The sequence below is a fragment of the Martes martes genome (genome assembly GCF_963455335.1).
Source record: "Martes martes genome assembly, chromosome: 18".
NCBI classification, from domain to species: domain Eukaryota; kingdom Metazoa; phylum Chordata; class Mammalia; order Carnivora; family Mustelidae; genus Martes; species Martes martes.
In genome coordinates, this window is record NC_137906.1 from 14,937,449 (window position 1) to 14,960,409 (window position 22,961).

Sequence of the window (22,961 nt, forward strand, 5' to 3'; positions counted from 1 at the left end):
TGGCTGCCACCTGAAGCCAGGCACGTCGGCCCACTGGGCCAGCCAGCTTGGGTACAGGATTGTGGTTCAGGGGCAGGACAGAGGTGTGTGACTGCAGGACATCAGCATGCTGGAATGAATCTCCAGGTGCCGCCACTGGGGATACCGCAGTTGCCGCACGGGGCTTGGTGTGCAAAATGGGCTTGGTGATTGTTTTGGGAAGGAACCAGAAAGTAGGATCTAAGCATGAGGTTTATGCACATGTATGGGGTATAGGCCAACTCTTTTAACACGGAGGGCCTGAGATGCAGTACCTTAAACAGGCAACATGTTTGTTTCACAGCCCGGGGCTGAGCGGCCCAGGCCTGGGTTGTCCAGGGATCTGCGTCCTGTTCATCTTACCTCCCTGCCTCCCCCTGGGGTGGTGTCCCTGCTGTGTGGTCATTGGCGGCTCACTGTGCTAGTGTTTCCGTTCCGGGGCGGGGGATATATGGAGTGAGGGCCAATGACTTCATCTTCACGGAGATGACCATGAAGCCTCAGGTGTGCCCTCGGCCTCCACCCTGCTGACCCCACCTTAGCCATCCACTCCTGTCTGGCTGCAGCTGAGGCGTTGACTGTCATCTCCAACTGGGCAGCCAGGAACCTGGTCAAAACTTGGGGGCTCTATTCCTGAAAGCAGGAAGGGGAGTATGCTCACCAGGGGAGTCTCTCATGGGCGTGATTGCCTCATTGTCAAGTTCACAGAGGAGGGCTGTAGGCAACGGGATGGGGTGTGACCTGGGGCACCAGGCTTGTCTCTGATGACTGTCAAAGGGAGATCATGTGGGGATGGCGCGCAGGACGGCTGTGAGGGTGCCAGAGGTGATAGATGGAAGGGTGACCGGTGTCTGCCGTCAGTGAGGCTGAAGAAGCGGTTGTTGCTCCTTTCTTGTGTGGTTCGTGTGAGGACATATGTCCTCTGGGGAGGGTGGGATTAATGTTTGTGTGGGAGGCATAGGCACGATTTGAATGAATCTCTACATTTGCTGAGGGCACTTTTATGAATTGGTGTTCTGTTTATGTTGTTACTTAGAAAAGCTGGTAGATTCTGGGGTTTGTTTTTTTTAAGATTTTATATATATTTTTTGAAATAGAGTGTGTGAGAGAGAGCGATCACGAGCAGGGGGGAGGGACAGAGAGAGAAGCAGACTACCCACTGAGCAGGGAGTCCAATGCAGGACTCGATCCCAGGACCCTGAGATTATGACCTGAGTTGAAGGGATGCTTGACCAACTGAGCCACCCAGGCGGCCCAAGCCGGAACCCCACAGAAACTTCCTGCTCCTCCTACCCCCAACCCGAGGTGGAGTGACCCCTTTGTGCTCCAGCATCATGTCTGAGAAGTCGGGGTGATCACAAACCTGGCTCGAGGGGGCAGTAAGAGAACCCGAGACCGTGCATGGCAAACACATAGTACAGCATGGGGCTATGGAAAGCTGTCAATACCTATCACTGTAATTTGTTCTTTTAACCACGTAATACATGAAAATGGGGTTCTTACGTCTTGGATTTCATCCCAGGAGGTCAGGCTTCATGAGCAGTTCGATCAGCAAACGTCTGATGGTACGGCTGCGCTTGGAGAATTGAAACACAAGGGATGGGCGCCTGGGTGGCTCAGTGGGTTAAGGCCTCTGTCTTCGGCTCGGGTCATGATCTCGGGGTCCTGGGATCGAGTCCCGCATCGGGCTCTCTGCTCAGTGGGGAGCCTGCTTCCTTCTCTCTCTCTCTGCCTGCTTCTCTGCCTACTTGTGATCTCTGTCTGTCAAATAAATAAATAAAATCTTTAAAAAAAAAAAAAAAAGAAACACAAGGGATGATGTATGTGACTACATGATGACAGCCTTCCCAGCCACGGGGATGGCATGGTGACCACGTTTGTCTGTGTGCTGACACGTTGTAATGAGCCCTGGTGGCGCCCGACGGCCGGATTTCTGTCCTTGCACGTGTCGGGGGCAGACGGTGGTGCCTCGCAGAGTGGCTTCTGCTTCTGGCTGATGGACCCTCATGAAGTGCAGAGACTCGCTTGTGTGGCCCATCCGTGATGTAAATAGTGTTGAAGGAGGTTAGCAGAGCGCCATTCCTGAGGACCAGACATGGGGGTCTCATGTGTTTCATGTTGGCAGCCGGTTGCGTGCCCGCCTCTCTGAGGTGGTCTCTGCCACCCTTTTCAGGATGGAGTGGTCTCTTCACCGAGCCTGATCGCATGGGTGGCATGCTCCCAGAGGGCAGGCTGGGGGGACCCCGGTCAGCCAAGATGTGGGTGATGCACAGGGGAGTGTGTAGGAGCCTGAGAGTGTGTGTGTGTGCGTGTGTGTGTGAGGCTTCGCTCTCACAGAGTGCCCTAGCACTGTGCGGCCACATTCACGCCCAAGTTTGTGTCCTGTCTGGTCCCAGCAGAGCAGTGCTCCTGGCCCTGAGAGCCTGGGGCTGGGTCTTGCCATGCGGGGCCTGACGGCAGTCAGTGTTCTCAAAGCTGCAGCTCATCCCCGGGCCAGGTGAAGAAGTGGTGTCACCAGGCAGCTGGGCCGTGATGTGCGTGGTGGACGCACGGACCACCTGGTGCCCTCACCCTGCTTTCTTGGTGGCACAGGTGCCGCAGGCGTGTCCGAACAGGAATCATACATTTGTAACTTGGAGCGGACGGTGGAGATGTTCCTGCACAGATAAATGGAGTTTCCCTGTCGTATGTATTTTGTAGGGAAGAAATTCTAACCTATGGTATTTTCTGTTTTTACTGCTGCCCCCACATCCTCTTGAAACAAACACCCTCAACTCCCACATTGGCAGCTTATGCGAGTAAACCCTCTGAAAATTAGAACTGTCCTGGGTTCACACAACCTCATGGAACTTTGGTTTTAAAAAGAAAACAGAACTTTTTTCAAGAAAAACAAACAAGGGGGATTGTACTTTCAGAGCGCAGATCCGGAGTGCTCGCGTCCGAGCCGGGCGCTCACTTGACTAATAAGTGGCTTGTTGCTGAACCGGGAGCCGCACAGCCCTGCGGAGTCTGGGCACAGGATGAACTCCAGGGACTGGCCCTGGAGCCCGCCCGCCAGCAGGCAGCTAGGGAGAAGGGTAGTTTGCTTGTAGGAAATGCAGTCTTGGGGAACCTGGGTGGCTTTGTCGGTTAAGTATCTGACTCAATTTTGGCTCAGATCATAGCTTTGAGGTTGTGGGATCGATGCCCCCTTGGGCTCGGAGCCCCCTTCATATCCTCTATCCACCCCCCCACTACCCTTCTCTAAAAATAAAATAAAAAATAAACAGAAAATGTAGTCTTGGTTTTTTTTCTCAGTTTTTGTATTTATTACTGGTGGGCTAAACTGTACTTTAGGGTTTTTAAGGCAAAATTGTATCTCTCTGGAGCTTAAGGGAAGCGAGAAATGTTTCTAGGTGTCCGTGGGGGAATGAACTAATGTAAGCTTGATGGGGTGACTGGGGGCAGAGCAGCTCGGCCCTTGGGGGTCCCTGGGATTGCAGGGAGTGGGAGCAGAGCCGGGTGACCCGAAGAAGGGAGCCAGGAAACGCAGGGAAGCAGTAACTCAGGGTAGGGAGGGTGGGAGGTGGCACAGACAAAGGTGGTGTGTTTCTGTCTCTTTTCCTGGCTCTCCCCAACCTGCCCTGCCCTCTCAACCCCCTGTGATCTTCCTTCTCAAGTTTGCCCTCTTAGGGGTCGCTTCTCTCCAGATGGTGTTTTGAGGCATGGAGGGGCTGCTGCTTATCTTTTTTACTGAAGCTTCTAGTTCTGCGTCTCTTGTTACTAACGTCCTGTCTGATCTTGGCTTTACCTGATTTCAGCGTTAGGAACAAGAGCGTGGAGTGTGGGGCGGCCTTGCAGTGCTCCTTTGCTCTTACTGAAGAAGTGAGGCCGTTTTAATCTGGGCAATGGCGGTGGCTATCTGTTAAATTCTCCTTTAAGTCTTTGGTTTTAAACTGAGCAGCTGCAGGTTTATTTATGGCTGCAGGTGGCTGGACTCCGTGGTGGACCCTTTCCCTCCTGTCCCACCTCCCCCTTCCCTTCTTCTTATGAAAGATGCAGGTAGGGGAGTGCGTGCAGCCTAGAGGAAGCCGCAGCCCGCTCAGGAGATGGAGGGATGCTGGCTCTTGCTCTCGTCCCTGCCTTGTTTCTCTCCGGAGTTGTGCTGCTCCCCTGTTCATTCCATTACACAGTTTCCTTGTGCTCGTATTCCAGCTGTACGTGGATGCACTTGCATTTTGCATGTCTTGTTTTGTTTTACTTTTTTAGCTAAACTTTATCTGTATGCATTATCCGTGCAGTGGCGTATGACTCTGGAGTGCACCTGTTTTGTGTGGTTTACCCATTATTCTGGTGGTGGTCATTTGACTTGTTTCCAGGTTTTGGCGATCATAAACAGTGCTGCGATGAGTGCTTCCATCCATGTGTCCTGTCCTACGTGTGCACACGTTTCTCTGGGGCTGTGTACCTAGTTGTGGAATTCCTGGGTCTTGGGATTAGGGGATCTTCATCATCACTGGATAAACCCGCGACATTGTTATCATTTGCTGTGTAATTACTGCGAAATGTAGTGGTTTAAAATAACCAGGTTTGTGTGGCTCTGGGTGTGGGTGGGGTTTAACTGGGTCTAGGGGCTCAGTCTCTCAAACTGCTGGTGGGTGTGGCTGGGGTTGTAATCTCACCCGAAGGTCCCACGGAGCGCCGGGGGTGGGCTCGGCGTGCAGCCTCTCTCCCTGGCTGTTGCAAGGATTCACCCTCACTGGCTGTTACACCTAGAGCCTCGCTTTCTTGCCGGCCGTTGGCCCGAGGCTGCCCTCAGCGCCTTGCCTTGTGGGCCTCTCCTTGGGAAGTTCACGGTATGGCACCTGCTCTGTCACAGTGAGAGAGAAAGAGATCTTTTATAGCTGCTCTCAGAGGTGATTTCCCATCACTTTTGCTGCAGTCTCTGGGCTAGAATCATGTTGCAGGGTCCAGCCCCCATACAAGGGTGTGGTTGTCGGGACGCGGGGACCCTTGGGACCATTGTAGAAGCAGCCTGCCACACCCCCAGTGTCTTCTCAAAAGTACAGACCCAACGACGTTCCCACAGTGGCGGATGAGAGTTCACGATAGGCCTTTTGTACAGCACGGAGTCTCATCAGACTTTTAATAATATTGGGAGTTTGAGTAACATCTCTTTGTGGGCTTTTATTATTTTGATGGTTATGTATTTAGAGATAAAGTTGACTTGGAATACCCAGCTTTGAAGCGTTTTGGTAAACGCGAGCACCTCTGTGCCGGAAGGCCCGGGCCTGGTCCCTGCCTGTCCACGGGCTGACCTCCTTCTGCACTGGCCTCCTGAGTGACTGGGCTGTGGGTGTGGGTGCCACCGCTGACGTGTCGCCGCACACAGACCCCACAGAGCTCAAGCCCCTGCCCACTCAGTGTCCTGCTGGAACGTCCAACAGCGGACTCAGGCGTCACTGAGACTCCAGTGCTCTGTCTCCGTGGAGCCGTCCGCACGGCCTTCCCCGGGGTGGGCAGTGAGAGCACCGGTGCCCCAGCTGCTCAGGGAGAATGCTTCACTTGTAGTTGTTCTTTCTTATTGTCGTAAAACACACGTAATGTGAAATGGAGCATCTTCACCACTTCTCAGTGTCCAGCTTAGGGGCACTGAGCCCATCCACGCTGCTGTGCAGCTGTCCCCCCGTCCGGCTCCAGAATGTTCCACCGCCCCCACGGAGACCCTGTCCCCGTGATACATGGACCCCCGCCTGCTCCCCCAGCCCTGGCCCCGCCGTCTGCTCTCAGTGTCTCTGAGTCTGACAACTCCGTGTCCTCGCACAAGGGTGTCCCCGTGTGTGTGCTTTCATCTTCATGTTTGTCTCTTGATGCTGGCTGCTTCCCCCGCCCCCATCCAGTCCATCAGCGAGTCCAGCGACTTCGGAATATCCTGGAGCCTGGCCATGTTCTCACCCAGGTCCTCACTCTTCCCGGCCTTCCTCCCCACCTCCCTCAAGGCTACTCTGAGCGCTGCTGTCGGTTAGTCGTTTCCGGTGGGAGCCCCATTCAGCTTTGGGCCTGGGGGTCCGCTTCCTCTGCTGTCTTCCACACGGAATAGATGGTCAGCATCCAGTTGAGGAAACTCTTCTACACCTCACTTTCTCGAGTTTTTATCATGAATGGGTGTTGAAATTTGTCAGGTGCTTTTTCTGCATCAGTTTTTGTGCTCGTGTGATTTTTCCTTGTTAGCCCGTGGACTATGGCACATGACACTGATGGATACGAGCATTGAGCCAGCCTTGTGTCCCTGTGATGAGCCCTCAGTGCTCCCGGTGGATAGTGACCTTCATGTGCTGCTGAGTTCTGTTGCCAGGATTTTAAGGACTTCTGCATCTGGATTCGTGAGGGACATGGATCCGCAGGACATGGATCAAATCTTTGTCTGATTTTGACTCAGGGTATTTGGTGTCAGTTCTTGTAATGCTTGGTTAGCGTCAGCAGTGAACTCTCCGGGCCTGGAGGCTTCTTTCTCAGGGGCTTTCACGTCGTGGCTTGGTTGTCCTCAGTGCCATGGTGCTCCTGGAACGATCTGTTTCACGGGACTTGGAGATTGTGGAAGTTTGTGCTTTGGGAACCTTCGTTCTACTTCCTGTTTCTTTTTATAGTTTCATGTTCCCTGCAGATAGTCTCAAGTTTGATGCTTGTTTCTCTAAGTGCGATAAGCAGTCGTTTTAGGCGTGGTGCAGGGTCTTCGAGCATGGAGCCGGTCGGAGCCTGTCCCTGCCCCGCTCTCACTGGGTCCCTGGCTGTCTTCCTGCACCTCCTGGTCCCCGCGCCCCCAGAAATCTTTGTGGGTGTTTCCGTCGCCTGCGCTGGCTACGTTCTCCTGGAAGCCTGTGCCGGCTCCGCGGCGTGTCTGGAGTACGGCAGACGAGCGCCCCCAAGGCCTGCCCCCGGCTGGCAGCCTGGTCCTACCACACCACCTCGGCCGTTTCCTCTGCCCCCGGCATTCAGAGGGTGCGGCGACGGTCGCGGGGCTCAGGTCGCAGGTCGTGGGGTAGCCCTTCCAGCTCAGCTTTTTGCAGCCTCGGCTCACTGCGGGCCGCGTTGGGTGACTGGCCCTCAGGATATCGCAGCTCCTCTCCCCTGGCTGCTGCGCTTTTCTAGAAACCCTCCTGCCAGGTATAGAAATGACGTATGTCACCCGACTGAGCTTCATCTCCTTTTGTCAGGGGCAGGTTGATGGGGCCACCTGGCAGTTTTGGGTGTTGCCCTGGAACCTGGTCTTCGAGCCCAGGGCACAGGCTGCAGTCCCTCTGGGGCAGTTCTGTGCAGTGACTTCGAGGGCAAGACCCTTCCACCTTTTCAGTCTTCAGCGGAACCAGGACCCTGCAGTGGCCTGCGCTGATTTTCTTCATTCGGCGGATTTTACATTTTTGAGTCCGCGACGGGAAATGCTGTGTTGTTTGCTGAAGACGGAGTGTCCTGGGCAGGGCTGTGTCTCCAACGAGCGACGTGCCCTCCTTCCCTGCTGGCTTCAGGAGTTTGCTGTGACCCTCTTGGGAAAGCCTGGTCTCCTGGGGTGGGGGTGGGCAGATGCTGAGGACTTGCCTGTGCTCCAGCTGACCACTCAGAGCCACACTGAGGCGCTGAGAGCTCCTGCTGGGGTCTTCCTTCCTCTGTGTAGCAAGCACTTCCTGCAGAGCCCTGTTATCAGTGCTGTGGGGTCTCGAACAGCCCCTTCCTCTGGGGGCTCAGGTCCCAGGAGAAGCGGTGCCGGGAGGCAGAGAGTGGGCAAGCACGTTAGGAGCTGTCCAAGCAGGGTCAGGAGGAAGGAAGAAGGCATAGGAACTTGTAAGGGACCTCTTGTCAGTAGATGTCCGCATTCAGCAGAACCAGCGCCCCTGGGAGAGACGGGGGAACCTGGCCGCTTCTGATACTAGCCGGCATCTTTCCAGGACTCCCTACAGCTGATTGCTTGTGATAAGTTTTAGGTTGATTCCATCCTGCGATAAAGGCCTAGAATTACAGTCAGATTTGATGGACTTTTGTTTTGTGTTCCTTTGGCTTTTAGAACCCTTGTTCCCAGACAGAACCCCCACCCACTGGACAATGGCAAAAACCAGATTAACTCACAGCTGCCAGCGCTTTTCTGCCGACTCAGAACTGGGTGTGGAGGCGAGGCCCAGGCCAGTGCGCATGCTGGTGGGCGTGTGTGGTAAGCATGCAGGCTCCGGACAGTTGATTGGGGAGGGCAGGAGCCGTGGATGGAGCCGCGCCAGGCCTCGTGTTCCTGGGAGCGGGTACCCAATCTGTCCCTGCTTGGGTGGGTCCCCCTGTGGCTCTCCCGCTGTCTTAGACAGGGCCAGCCCACTTACCTGGGAGTCTTCTCTCTTTGGCAAGGGCTTGCTGACTGATGGTGCCTGCACGGTCCTGGAGGTTGTCCTGTGGGTGGACAGGGGTGTGGGTCGGGCACTCGGGAGGGAGGGAGGGAGGGGCAGGCTGGGACCTGGTGGGCATTGTACCCACGACACCGCTTCCTCCCTCCCTCCCTCCCTCCCTTCCAGTTTCTGGTGATTGCTGGGCTGGCTGACCCCCACCCTCCAGGAGCCAGGAAGGTGCAGTGCCCACCCACCCCATCCACAGCCAGGCTGGGCCTCAGGGATAGGCTCTGGAAAGGCGCGCTGCTGATGAGTCGTGAGAAGAGGCACAGGCCTCTCTTCCTGGCACAGGCGGTGAGCTCAGGTGCAGAGATGGGCCTTGGTGTCCAGATACCTCCCCTGACCTCAGAGGAGAGATGGGAACGTTATGGGTGTGATGCACCTTGAGCCTCTGCAAGCCCAGGAGGGGCTCTGTCCCAGACAGAATGTGCGTGGTGGAGGTGGAGGTAAGAAGAGGTCTGGTAAGGAAGCCTCTTTTTGCTCAGGTCCTGAGCGTCTGGCCCCATGAAGCTGCCCCAGAACAGTACGCAGCAGAGAGATGGAGAGATGGCTGTTGACCTACTTCCTTTCTGAGCGGGGGGCTGGAGAGTCAGCTGCAGAGACTAGTGCCCTTGGGCTGCTGGCCCTGCCTGATCCCCTTGGCCGCTTCTCTTAGCCCTTAGTAAGTTCAGCTTTACTGCTTTTTTTTTTTTTTTAAGATGACTTATTTATTTATTTGAGAGAGAGAGAGAGAAAGAGCACAAGCAGGGGGAGCGGCAGAGGGAGAGGCAGACGCCCTGCTGAATAGGGAGCCTGAGGTGGGTTCTATCCCAGGACCCTGGGATCATGACTTGAACTAAAGGTGGACACTTAACTGACTGAGCCCCCAGATGTCCCTTCAGCTTTACTTCTTACTCAAGTTCTTTCGGTCTGTTTCTGATTTGCCAGCATATCAGAAGACATCCAAATGCTTAGTTTCTCACTGTGGAAAAGAAAGTAAAGCCTGAAATCTGGGGCAGTCTGCAGGAGAGAAGGCAGCTTCTGGGACCCTGGGTGGCTCCGCCTATCTGTTGGCAGGTGCTGCCGTCGCCTGGCTGGATGGCGGCGGGAGCATCGGCAAGCAGGGAGGATGGCAGGGAGAATGGTGGGGAGGATGGTGGGGAGGACGGCAGGAGTGCCAGCAGACGGGGAGGGCACCGAGCAGGGCAGAACCTCTGTGGCAACACATGGCCTAGGTGAGGTGGTGGCTTCGTTTTTAAACAGCAGCTTTTTTTGAGATATAATTTACGTAACACAAATTCACCTTTTTAAAGTGTGTACTTAGTGGTTTTTAGTGTATTCACAGTTATTTGACGGTTACTATGATCTAATTTCAGAATATTTTCTTCACCCCCAAGAGAAACCTGGTCCCTGGTAGCGTCCTTTCCTGTTTCCCCAGCCCCGGCCCCCACCATCTGCTCCATAGCTGCGGATGGTCCGGCTGAATAGAGTCACAGACCACGTGGCCCTTCACGTCTGGCTGCCTTCTCTGAGCCTCAAGGCTCCGGGGTTCATCCACGCCATGGCAAGTGTCCGTGGTTCATTCCCTTACGTGGCCAAGTAGGATCCGATTGTGTGGCCAGACCACATCAGCTGTTGGTGGACCTTTGAGCTGTTGGCCATTGCGAATGGTGCTGCTGTGAATATTCACGTACAAGTTTTTGTTTGAACACCCGTTTCAATTCTTTTGGGACCACACCCAGGCCTGGAATGGACATTCCACACGTTTTGCTTCCACACGTTTGCTTTGACATTTGTGTGCATGCTTGTCCTTAGGCTGTGTCCTTCTGTGGAGATCCCCCAGCCATGAATACTGAAGGGTGTGTTTTCTTAGAAAAAGGGAATTTTCTTGTGTGCCTGGGACAGTTCTCAGCACCAAGCGATTCCTGCTGTCCCTTGGCCCCATAGCAGTAGCCGTGCAGCATTTCCTTCTAGCAGAGCATCCTGCTGAGGTCCCATGCTGCACTGACTTGCTTTATGTCTTTACCTATCCTTGATTTGGGACACTCCCTCTGCCTTTGTCTCTTTGACATGACATTTTGGATCATTACCCCGTCCCCATTTTGGATTTTCTTTCTTTTTTTTTTTTTTTTTAAAGATTTTATTTATTTATCTGACACAGAAAGATCACACATAGGCAGAGAGGCAGGCAGAGAGAGGGGGGAAGCAGGCTCCCTGCCGAGCAGAGAGCCCGATGCGGGACTTGATCCCAGGACTCTGAGATCATGACCCGAGCCGAAGGCAGAGGCTTCAACCCACTGAGCCACCCAGGCGCCCCCCATTTTGGATTTTCTGATACTTCCTCCCGACTAGGTTGAGGTCACGATCCCAGGTAGGACATGGAGACATTGTGGCCTATTTAGGTCCCACATCTGAACTGCCCGTCCCCTTGTGGGACCTTGTTGGCTCTCCGTGAAGGGCGGTCCTAACTCCCTGCTATGCGGTGCCTCTCTCTCCCATGGGAAAGCAGCCAGAGGCAGGGGGAGCATGAGGCCTCTACAGATGCTCCTGTCGGATTTCCTGGGTTTAGCCTTCATTAGGGATTCTCACCCTTCTCGAGCTTCACTGGGACCCCTGCAGTAGCCTCCCCCATCGCCAGCCTGTGGGAACCCTCTACTGTCAGGGTGCAAGGCTCACTTACTCACTGCCGTGTGTGACTGTATTGTGTTTATTTCAGTATTCATTTCACTTACATTATGTTTACTTGTATTCATTACTGGAATGGGCGCATGGATTCTTATCTTTCAGTAGTCTATAATTGTGCTGATGCTCAAAGTGCCCTGGATTTGGCTAGTGAGATCCCTTCAGGTAGATCCTTGTGTCCTTTTGATGTGACTGTGTCATTCTTTTGAAGCTTTCCTTTCTTGTGGAGGAACACCGTGTGCCATGCTCACCTTGTACTCCTGCCCTGCCTGAATCAGCCATTTATCTGAGGAGCCTGGTTTCTTCTCTGGGGGACAGTCTGGGTACTGCTGGGCCCGCTGCCGCTCAGGCCCTTCCTGCCCCTTTGAGCAGCTGGAACTAGGGAACATATGGTCACGCGTGTGCACACACCACACATGCATGCATGTGCCATGTACACATGCACATATATGGCCCCTGTGCTGTCCTGCACATATGCTTAGTTTAGAGATCTTGGGGTTCACTGGACACTGCCAGTTCCATCCACTCTCGGGCCCTCCCCTGCCCTTCTCCCTTCCACGTTGCATCTCCCGCCATCCACTTGAGAAAACTCTGGGTTCACTGACGAACATTCTCTGTTCAGAATGCACATAACGGTTCGGGACTGCTTCACCGTAGCACCTTGAAAGATGCAAGGGGACATCCCAGTGAGGCTGTCATGACCTGAATGCCTCCACCCCTCCCAGGAGGGCGCAGGGTCTGGACAGTGTCACCCTCGTAATCAAGAGTTAATTATTATGCACAAAGAAAATTCGGAAGTCCTGTTCAGTGCTAGCACCAGTGGGTTTTGTGTGCTTACAGCTTTGTACTTTTGAGCTCTTGGTAGGGTCACAGAGCATCAGTGCCTGGGAGGGCCCAGTTACCAGGAAGCAGCAAGGTAACCGAACACCCTGATTTGATCTTGTGGCGTTCCTGACAAAGTAATTAAATCAGCCTCTGCGCTCAGACAAATGCTTCTGAGGATGGCCTCTGCTGGAATGGGCCAGGCAGCCCGAGCACACAGGCTCCGTCGTCTCTGACACAGGGTCTGGGGTCCTGGGCTCAGCAGCTGCCTGTCCAGTTCAGGCTCAGTAAGAATTCCTTTCTGTTGAGTCAGGACCTCTACCTTGCACTTGCCCTTCTAGCGACCGTCCAGTGGACCTTTGGGGAAATTGTGTTGCTGGTTTACACATCAAGAGATGGGCTTCAAGAGGTTAGAGGTAGGAGCTGTGTCCAGCCCTGTTGGACCTGTGCCCCGGGAAAGCACCGACTGTGCATGGCCTGGTGCAGAGCCCCTTCAGGAGTGGGGCCCGCTTTTTCCAGCTCTCCACCACAGGGAGGGCAGCCCATGTGGAGAGCCACCTGGCGGTAGCACGGCCCTGTCCTTGACCGATGCTCTGGGGCTTTGGTCAGACATAGTTCCTGCCCAGACATCTTTGGAGGGGCTCTCCATTCTGCTTCTTCCTGCCAAGAGCATCCTGTGTGGTGTACCTTTGGGAAAAGTATCAAACCTGTGACCGTGATTGACCTCTTGATCCCTGAGTGCTGTAGAGGAAGGGATGTGGGTTTTGGAGACGTGGGCTGTGGGTCTTGGCTATATCATTACCATTCAGGATCTCAGGCGGTTCCAGATTCTGAGTAATGGGGACAGTGTATGCCTCATGGGGTTGTTGGAAGGGTCATAGAGCAGGCCTGATGCCCTAGTGGTGCCTTCTATCTCCCCTCTCACCACCCCCGCCCATTTCTCCAGAGCTACAGCTAGACAGCATGGGTCTCCAGGCTCTGTGCGGTCTTCGCGGCCTCCCTGCCGCTGCTGCTCCTGCTGGGAACGGTGCGTGTGTTTGATAGACCACTGCATGGAGTCACATGCTTGAAGCTGGGGCGCAGGTCTGTGTGTCCGCTCTGCAGCTTGGAGTTGTCAGCACTGAGGTCAAAGGGGGGACTTGGCAAGGAGCAGGGTTTGCAGGCTGGGTCCCGGCCATGCCATCTGCTCTGACCAGGCCCTGGGCTGGGGCAGAGCCCATCCTGAGAAGCTGTTCCACGGGGGGCTCAGAGGATGTGTGAGGGAAGGAATGTTAGAACCTCTTCCGGCTTTTATAGGACGAGGTGCATCAACGCAGTGTCTGTACCCCACGTAGATTCACAACCTTTGGAGGTTCTGGAGAGGCACAGGGTGGAGGGAGGACACGTCCTTGGAAGTTGCTCCCCTCACCTTGGCTGCAGGGTGGATGTCCTGTGACAATGCAGCGGGAGAGCTCACGTGGCCACCCTGTAGTGATGTCCCCCACACCAGAGCCGCTGGAGCATGGGAACTGTCCTCAGCGGTTGGGTGGTTTTCCGGGCCTGCAACGGGGATGTTTATTTAGCAAGTGAGTCTGAAGTGGGACTTGGGTGCTAGAGATGGCATTTCTGCAAGGTCACAGTTGGGCAATGCAAATATTTACTTGGGAAAGATACCCTCTTTCTTAGAGATTTGCACCCATAAAAACCACTGAAACTTCAAATGGCTTATTTCCCTGTCACCCTATCACCTAAACATTGTTTCGCCTCCCCCGCAGGAAGCCCTGCCTGTGTGAACATCCTTGAGGACCCCTGTCTTCTGGGGAGATGGGCCCCCTGAGTGGAGTGGCAGGAGGGATGGGGCTCACGTTTTTCCTGCCCTAGCCCACATTGGAGGCCAGGGGTCCCCACTGGAGGCCAGGGGTACCACTCTCCACCCACATTGGAGGCCAGCGGTCCCCACACTCAGTCCCCACTGGAGGCCAGGGGTACCACTCTCCACCCACAGTGGAGGCCAGGGGTCCCCAGTCTCAGTCCACATTGGAGGCTAGGGGTCCCCAGTCTCAGTCCACATTGGAGGCTAGGGGTCCCCACTCTCATGCCACATTGGAGGCCAGGGATCCCCAGTCTCAGTCCACAGTGGAGGCCAGGGCTCCCAGTCTCAGCCCACAGTGGAGGCCAGGGCTCCCAGTCTCAGCCCACAGTGGAGGCCAGGGGTCCCCACTCTCAGTCCACATTGGAGGCCAGGGGTCCCCACTCAGCTCACATTAGAGGCCAGGGCTCCCCACTTTTAGCCCACATTGGAGGCCAGGGGTCCCCACTCTCAGCCCACATTGGAGGCCAGGGCTCCCCACTCTCAGTCCACAGTGGAGGTCAGGGGTCCCCACTCTCAGTCCACATTGGAGGCCAGGGGTCCCCACTCTCAGTCCACATTGGAGGCCAGGGCTCCCCAGTCTCAAACCATAAGGAGGCCAGGGGTCCCTAACCCCAGCCCACATTGGAGGGCCGGACCCCCGGCTCCCGTGCATTAGAGGACAGAAGCCCCCTCTGCCTCCCCAGCTGCCTTGTGAGCACTCTGAGCTACTGCAGACACCGTGCCTGATGCTGAGCACAGAGCCTTCCAGAAGAGCCAGGGCACGTGGTGCGCTCCCAGGAATGTTTGCTCTGACACCCGGAGCTTGTGCAGCTGAGCATCAGACGCCCTGGAGATGCCAGGTGTGTGTGGGTGATGGGGTTTAGATGTTGGCCCTGGGAGGGAGTGCTGGCTGGGTCATGAGCCTGTGACACCAGGGACAGGGGTGCCCTTGTGAGGAAAGACTGGTGTTGCTGCCGAGGCTCAAGGACTGCCCCACCCCCCACCCCGAACAACTCAGAGAACTGAGAATCAGGACATGGCTATGTTTTATTGAGAAGGGCTGGACGTTCCTAGCAGTCACTAGTTTTTCTTTTGTACATTTTAAGGAGGACTGTTTACATTGCCATCATCGTCCCCACTGTTGTTCTCAGAGGCCAACTTTCTCCCACACGTGCTGGCTCCCCAGCCCATAACCCCATGGTCTCCTTCCCTGATGGTGTAGGTGCAGAGATGCCCAGGAACAGACAGCAGAGGGCCGGCGACTCAGACAGCAGCGGGGCTTCTGGTTGCAGAAGTGCTCCGAGTCATGTGGCCGCTGTCGGCAGGGCCACCCTAAGGGGTGTGTGTGTGAAGAAGAAGAAGCACTTCTCCCTTCCTCTCTGACTCGAGGGCACTTGTTAGTATGCCCAGTAAACCGTAAGCCACAGACGAGGAGGATGGTCCACAGTTTCCAGTTCAGGTCTGCTGAGTGCGTTCTGTCTGCAGCATTCATTTTTCCCGAGGATGGCAGATTTATGGGAGACGGACCTTGAAACTAAGGTCTCTTCTCCAAAATGTCCCCTTTGTTTTGCTTGCACTGGCCAACATGGGAAATGTCATTTGCTGTGGGACACAGTGTGTGCAGAGTGGACTGCAAGTTCACGCTGGTCCCCATCCCTACACCAGCTCATGCCAATCCCATGCCCTGAAGCTGTGAGTGTGGGTGGGGAGTCCCAGTGCTGTGTACTCGGCCCAAGGTCAAGGTGGCTTGCAGTGAGGGCTCTTCAGAGCCCAGGTGTGCCCGCAGCTGGGGCACGGGTGGGCCAGCCTCTTCTGACTGGGCTCAGAGCGCAGTGTGGCCCAGCTGTTCCTCCCACCTTGCCCTGGGGGTGACCCAGGGTGGGGTCCCTGTGGGTACAGCCCCGCCGCCTCTACACAGCGCTGCTGAACCTCACGTCCGACGGCTCCGTGCTGTCCGGAAGGACCGCCTTCAGGGCAGCGTGGCAGAAGCGGTTTAGAGCTGACATGTTGGTTTTCTGCTCAATGTACATTCTCAGTTTGTCCCGAAAAGTCTCTCCCAGAAAGCTGTAGATGAGGGGGTTCAGGCAGCTGTTGGAGAAAGCTGCCAGGTTGACAATATGGCCCGTCAGCGGGTAGGCGTGGCGGAAGGACTGCGTGCAGGGGGCGGCTCCCGGTGGGCTGCGCTGCAGGAGGTGGACGCTGATGAAGACGTTCTCCGGCAGCCAGCAGATGAAGAACACAAGGACCACCGCGAAGATCATGCGCAGGGCTTTCTGCCGCCTGGGGCGCAGGCCTCGGTGCTTGTGAGCCTTGACGAGCACGCGCACAATGAGTGAGTAGCACAGGCCGATGATGGCGAAGGGGATGACGAACCCCAAGGTCACTTCCAGCCACTGGATCTCCTTGACGTCTGCGAAGCAGAAGCAGACCTCCTCTGTGTGCTGCAGGTGCACCGCGGTGAAGGGCACCAGTGTGGCCGAGACAGACGCCATCCAGATGAGGCCACAGCTGAGCCGGGCGTGGTGCTTGGTGCGGAACAGGCTGGACCGCATGGCCTTGGCCAGGGCGATGTACCGGTCAAAGCTCATCCACGTGAGGAAGAAGACACTGCTGTACATGTTGATCTGCAGGAAGAGCGACATAAAGGTGCACAGCACGGCAATGTCATAGTACTGCTCGTCCAGGTTGAACACCTCGATCAGGGAGTCAGCCACCAGGATGAGGTCAGCTGCTGCCAGGTTGATGAAGTACAAGTCTGGGATCGTCATCTTCTCCCGGAAGCTGATGTTCACCACCAGTATCAGGATGTTCCCCACAAAGCCAATGGGGAAGAGGAAGATGGTGTATAGGCAGGACAGGAAAAGCCCGATCACATACTGCTGGTGCTCAGAGAGCTCGCCCGTCTGGTTAGCCAGGACGGTGCCAGTGAGCGCATGGGACAGGTTGAGCTCCAGGGGGGTGCTGTTGGAGGCACCTGGGTGCGTCTCCATGCCAGGGAGTGGCACTGGGGAAGTCACGTCCGTGTCCCCAGAGGCACACCTTTCAAGGTTTGCTGCTCAGCTACCAGAAATCTGACTTAAACGAAAGCTCCATCTCTAGAAAGAAAGGTGACGCTCTTTGAAGTGAGCCAGATGCCTGTAAGAGCGGAAGTCATCGAGGGCACCACTGCAAGCAGCATGGGTCCGTTTTGCAGAAAGCTGAGCAATCTGAGAAGGTGGTCCATATCCACACAGCGGGCGGCACCCTGGCTTGCCGTCAGCTTGGTGTCAGCTGCCGTGTTCCACGCGCGGGGTGGCGCCACTACCTGTGCACCTGAGAGAAGCAGATGGAAGAGGAGTCAGGCTTTGGTTCAAGTCTTTAGGGCTTCCTGGCGAGGACGGTCTCTGCGGCCAATGGCCATGGGGACGGCAGGCACGTGAGTGTGCAGGGAGGGCCAGGACTTGAGGTCCTTAGCGTCTTGAAGAGGTGGTTGTCACTGAGCTGAGGGAGAAGAATTAAGTGTAGAAAATGCCCCACATTCTGTCCCCAGGGCTCCCGGCCGCTCAGTCTGACCGGAGCCTGGACTGTGAGTCATCCTAACGCGCAGTGGACGCCTATTTTTTAAAATAGTTGAATAGCAGGCTTATGAAGTAACATGGATGTTGGGTATGGAAATCTCAGGAAAAGTACTGTTTGCCAGCAGAGGAAATAAAATTTATTTCAGCAGCTGTTAGAAAGAGAGCTGAGATGGGAAGGGAAAAACCCAGCTTCTCTGAAGATAGTGGGCCCGGAATGCTTTGTGGAAATTGCTTAAGCAGAATCTCTTACAGTAAAATAGATAAAAGAAATCTGGTTTTGTTTTTTGTTTCTTTTGCTAACCTAAGCTTGGGTGCCCCAAATGAAACTTCTTTCATGATATGAAATGAAAGAGAAAACATAATAAAAATGGTACTTGCCTTAGTAGATAATATTTACCCAATGTTTTCATAAATTATTATAAAGTCTAATTTATTTTTGTAATGTTTGTAACCTAGAAGCTGGGTACAAAAGAAAAAAACAAAATCCTAAGCAAAGCCCTTTAGACCTTTGCTGCCGACAGGTCTAGCCTCTGGGGCCCTCCACCACAACCTGGCTTGTCTGTGGTCTCAATAGACAAGTCAGCCAGGGTTTGTTGGGCAGCTGGGGAGGGGTGCCCTTGCATTGAGGGGGTGGGTGGGGGCCTGCTGCAGATGACGAGAAGCCCCAAGGAAGCCGGCCTGGCACGTTAAAATGGACTTGAATTGTTTTCTGTTGAGAGTTCTTGTTTTACACTGTGAGATCATTAGGACTCATTTCTGAAGTGTTGCCAAACCAGACTAGACATTTATTGAACTACTGCTTGAAAATACTGCTTTTAAAAAGGGGGGGGGCAAAAAAACGTAAGTCGCAGCCTTAGGGTCAGTTACGATTTAAAAAGTATTCAGTTAGCTTTACTTAGCTGGGGTTGAATAAGTTTATTACTTATTTTGCATTTTTTACTCATCTCTAGTAGATAATACCAATTTGAACCACATAGATGTCATCATTTCCAGATACTATCTGTAACGGTAAAAGCCTCTGTTTTTAATTTCTTTGCAAAAAGTGCTCCAAGTGCTTGTTTTGCTCTCTAAATGTGGAAACTCGGGGCTGTTTTCGATGCTTCCAGAGGAAGGCTTGAAGGTGAAGGCGCTCACAGCGCACACTCTTCCTCCTCAGTGCTCGTCAAGATAGGCTGTGTGGAAAGAGTTTTAAAGCGAGTCTGCCACCTCTTTCCCATGTACACGAGTCTTTTGATCCTTGGCAAATACCGTTACTTTCATAGTAGCCTAGAACAGACTCAGAAAGTAGCGTGGGTTTTCTACCTCCACAGCACCCTCCTGAGAGTTGACCATGAATTTTTAAAGATGAGCATGAAACAGTTTCGTATCATTTTGTTTCATGTTTCCACTGCTTGTCTAGTTCTAGAAAACTAAAGCCACATTTGTCAAATCTACTGGGTATGTGTCTTCGTGAAGGAATACTAATCCGCCCAGACGTGTGGCTTGGGCGAGCATTTTCATTGAGTGAGACATGATGCTGTAGACAGAGCCATCTGACTGTCCTAACGTGAGACAGCCCCTGGCTTGAACGAAATACGACAGAATACTGCATATTAGTTTCGGCATGCACTATAGAAAGAACCTTTGTGCTTAGCCTCCCCGGCTGTAGTCGCGCTGAGATTGTTAGAGCCCCATCTGGGTCCTTACATGGAGGAGAAGGGCTATAGCCTCAATGGCCCTCTCACCAGAGGGTGGCCTGCGTGCCCACGTCTGCTGCACCTTACATGAGACCACTGAGCCAGGTCTGCCCGGTGGTCCCGTGGTGGCACCGACCCTAACGCAGAACCAGGAACCCAGGACGGAGCTTACCTGCACTGCAGCCAGTTTGGAGCAGACCCTTCCCCTGTCCCTCGGAGGGCTTGTCAGCCAGCCTCAGCGACTGTGCTCAGGGCCGGCTGGAGGCGCAGCGGCAGCTCTCGCTCAGGCAGTGGTGATTCTGGACTTGCTTCCGCCCGTCGAAGGGTGCCAGAGCGGTGGTCCTGGGACGGGAAGCCTGGTGCACGAGGCTGACCCACCAGAATGCCCATCATCGCTCCGTCATCGCGCTGGACACCAGGACACCCGGGCACTGCAGGCTTTATAGGCTTCCCAGGGCCGCCCATTGTGCTCTGCACCGCTAGACGGCCTCCGAGAAGGCCAGCATTAACCATTTTTTTGCTGGCCTTTTTTCTCCCACACTGTGGCGATGAACTCAGTCCCACTGCACATTGTTATGGATGTTTCCAGACTCACCTGCTTTTCTTCACCCACTGATACAATTTTTTTAGAGTGTGAAATCATTGTAAGTAGTTCTTGTGTACCTTTCAGATGATAACCCATCGTCATTTGCTGGAACCGAAATGGTCTTGCTTGTTTTTAAAACGAGGCACTAGATTTCCTAAGCCGAGAGGGGATTGTACTAATTATACTTGGAGAGTCGAACCTAGAACTTTCACAAAAGCATTTCCAGAAAGAAATTTAAACCCAAGAGATAACAGGTATTTGGGGCAAGTACATTAGGAGTCAGAGTTGTTTTTCTGCTCTCAGTGTTAGCCTGTCTCAGCTCTCGCTTTCTCCTGAAATCGCCAGAGTGCCCTTGTCCCGCAGGAGTCAGTGACCCACCCAAGAGGCCCTCCTCCTCCTCCTTGCCACAGCCGTGGCCCTTCTGCAGTCAGGGTGAATTCTGTCCCAGTCCCTGGACCCCCCCTACCCCCCCCCCCAGCCAATGCCTGACCATCTTGCAGGTAGCTGCTGTCTCCTGCCCACCACCCCCACCCCAGCCGGTGGTTGGGTTCACCATCGGCTCAGGGAAAGGCCGGCAGAGTCGCCCCAGTTCCCAGGTACATGCACATCAGGTCTGTTGAGGTCTGTAGGACTGGCCGCACCCTGGCTGCTCGCGCCAAGTTGTGCAGTGTTTGTGGACGTCACATTTTAATCGATCTCATGCTTTCCTCTTGGTGACCTTTTACTTTCTGAGTTTTTTGAAGCTGTGGGATTGACCTGAGCATGATCTTTTGGGTGACTTGAGTGTGAATAAAGCACATGGCTGTGGCGTTGGCAGCACGGAGGCCAGTGCGTGCTCCTCCCTAAGGACAGAGGCTGGTTCTGGGCTTGGAGCAGAGGCGTCCGATTGGACGAGGGCATGGCGGCCGCAGGGTCCCCCTCTGGTGATGGGCCCTAAAGACCGCCAGGTGGCTTCCCTGCAAGCTTTCTGTTTTGTCAGGAGCCTGTTTCAAACGCTTGAAGGTATTCTGAATGGTAATAATCTAACATCTTTCAGATTTGTGTTTAATATACATGTATTTCAACAGAAAATACTATGTTGAGTTTTTTATGGAAACTTACTAACATTCAGTGTCCTTTCCAGCTTTAGAATCCAGACATAAATCTAATCTGTAATTCTTCAAATTCTGAATGACTTGGTAACGTGGATGAGGCCGGTGTGATCTCACACCTACCGTGGACAGCCACAGACTCCCAACAAGTCCAGCACTTACGATGCCTGAGGACACCATTTTGAAAGAAATGAGTCATGAGAAAGTATAACTTCCTGTTGTGCTAAAAAAATAAATAAAAATCCAAACCTTGAAATAGCCAAGACATATCACGTAAAAATAGCCACTGCCCACTCGCCCCAGCCCAAGGCCCGTGGCCCCTCCGGTCCCGGTGGCTGAGGAGGTGCTTCCCGTGGCTCCCGGCGCACTATCCCTGCAGCTCCCGCTGAGTTCCCAGCGCTATGGCTGGCATGCCGGCCTCGTGCAGAAGGCTTGCCATCGGCTCATGAGGGCTGCCGGCTGGTGGCCCTGGGTGGCTATTAACCTGTCAGCCCTCACACGACAGGACCCTGCCTTGGGGATTTCAGTCCCCAAACCCGAGCTGATGTTTGCGTGCATCAGGGATGGGAACATCTTACGGATGTCTCTGTAGAGCAGAACGACCTCCTTTCGATGTTAAAATCTACCCTCCAGTGGGCGTTTACTCATGCCAGGCTCTGTTTGCTGACCACATTATACCCATGGCTCATGTAGCCCTCACTAAGCATCCTGGCAGGTGGGGGCTGGTCCTGTCCCTGCCATACAGGTGAGGAGCCTGAGCTCAGGTGCCTTTGGCCAGGCCTCGGTCTGACTGACTCTGGCCCACGGTCCTTGTCATTGCACTGAGAGCTTCCCACATGGCCAATCCCCTTGTAACAAGGTTGTCTTGAGGCTGAATTGGACTTCTTTACAGATTTTTATCCATCCCCAGAATCAGATGATGGGGAAACTTCAAAGGGAGTCTGGTCTGCTTGGCGTTCATTTAGTTAAATTTGCAGATGTAGTCTGGTAACAGGTAGACATAAAGAACAGACATGCGGTAAAGCCAGGAGGTCTGCCTGAGTGAGGGCCCCACCAGAAAGAACCCTTACCCTCATTTCCAGTTCCTCCAGGCCTGGTGCTGTGTCCCCCATCCCTGCCACCCCTGCTCTTCTGTAGCAAAGAATTGTCCCCCTGGCTGCAGAGGGACCCCTATGGTGAGACACATATTACCCCAGTGGGAGCAAGCCCGGAACTGCCAGGTTCCCATCTTCTCCCTCTGCAGTCAGCCACCCTGGGGCCCTCGGTAGAGTGGGGGTGCTACGTGATGCCCATAGAGGAGCTATGAACACCAGGACACCCGCCCTGCATCCTTGTCCTCGGGCGGGGCCATGTGCCCACAGCACTTGCGTGTGCCACCCTTTACCAGGATGGCCTGGTCAGCAAGACGCAAGCGGAGTCCCGGGCAGCCAGGCCCCTGTTTCCTCTGGGTGCATCGCAGGGAGAGAGAAGCTCAGTCCCGATGTTTGTAGGCTCGTTGGCAGGATTCGGCTCATGGCTGAGACCCCAAGTGCTGTGGCAGCTGCGCTTCGGAGTCCGCCAGCACTGGGAAACACGTTGTGGCCTATGTGGTGCTTATGGGGGGAAGCTCACAGGCACCGTGGGTGCGCCTGCTCTTGAGAGGCCACCCTGCACACTCAGCCTCTCATGTGTTTTCTCTTGATTATCCTGAGTGGGGGGAGGCAGAGAGCCCTTTCCCTGCATTGTTTGTGACCCTTATAAAGCCCTTGGGGGCTTTTGTGTGCTTTGTGCTCACAGGCCCCCAAGCATTCAGGCCAGCACCACCTGCTATAAAAACAGAGGCCAGGGCCCAGTTAGGGGAAGAGTGTGGATGGACGTCCTGCACCGTCTTCATCGGCTGCAGGGTGGCATGCAGAGGTATGTGCTGTTGGGGATACTCTGGGCCCCCATTGGGTAGCCGTTGGCCGGGACCGAGTGTCAGAGCCTCTGATTCTGAGTGTGTATGTGTGTGTGGCCCAGGAAGCTGGCCCAGGGAGCGGAGGAGCGACCACCAGGCACTTCCTTCCAGATGAGCTCTGCTCTGGAGACTCAGCCTGGAGCCTGTGTTGGCAGGAGTGGACGCATTGGTGGTGTCCTCCTGTCCTCTCTGGGGCTACCAGTCAGTGAGACCCAAGTGGCAGTTCCGTGTGTGTGCAGAGCTGTGTGTCCAGACCGTAGAGTGCCAAACCGCCGCTGTCTACACTGTCCAAAGCTGTTCCCTAGAGAAAGCGGACGGACCTTCTGCAGACCCACTGTCTGGCCCCTTCCATTACGGGACGGGATGTTGAGGGTGCAGCTT

The 22,961-nt window shown here is 54.5% G+C and overlaps 2 protein-coding genes across 3 annotated transcripts in view; one reads left to right on the forward strand and one right to left on the reverse strand.

The window, feature by feature from the left end:
- Window positions 1-22,961, forward strand: part of CHLSN (cholesin) — a 125,101-nt gene that overhangs the window by 29,008 nt on the left and 73,132 nt on the right. The gene's annotated exons all lie outside the window — the stretch shown is intronic.
- GPER1 (G protein-coupled estrogen receptor 1) lies at window positions 14,771-19,381 on the reverse strand. The gene is made up of 2 exons (XM_080830020.1): window positions 19,140-19,381; window positions 14,771-17,046 (listed from the first exon to the last, which is right to left on the reverse strand). Exon 2 carries the CDS (start codon window positions 16,722-16,724, stop codon window positions 15,645-15,647), a length of 1,080 nt encoding a protein of 359 aa, XP_080686146.1. The 5' UTR covers window positions 16,725-17,046; window positions 19,140-19,381; the 3' UTR covers window positions 14,771-15,644.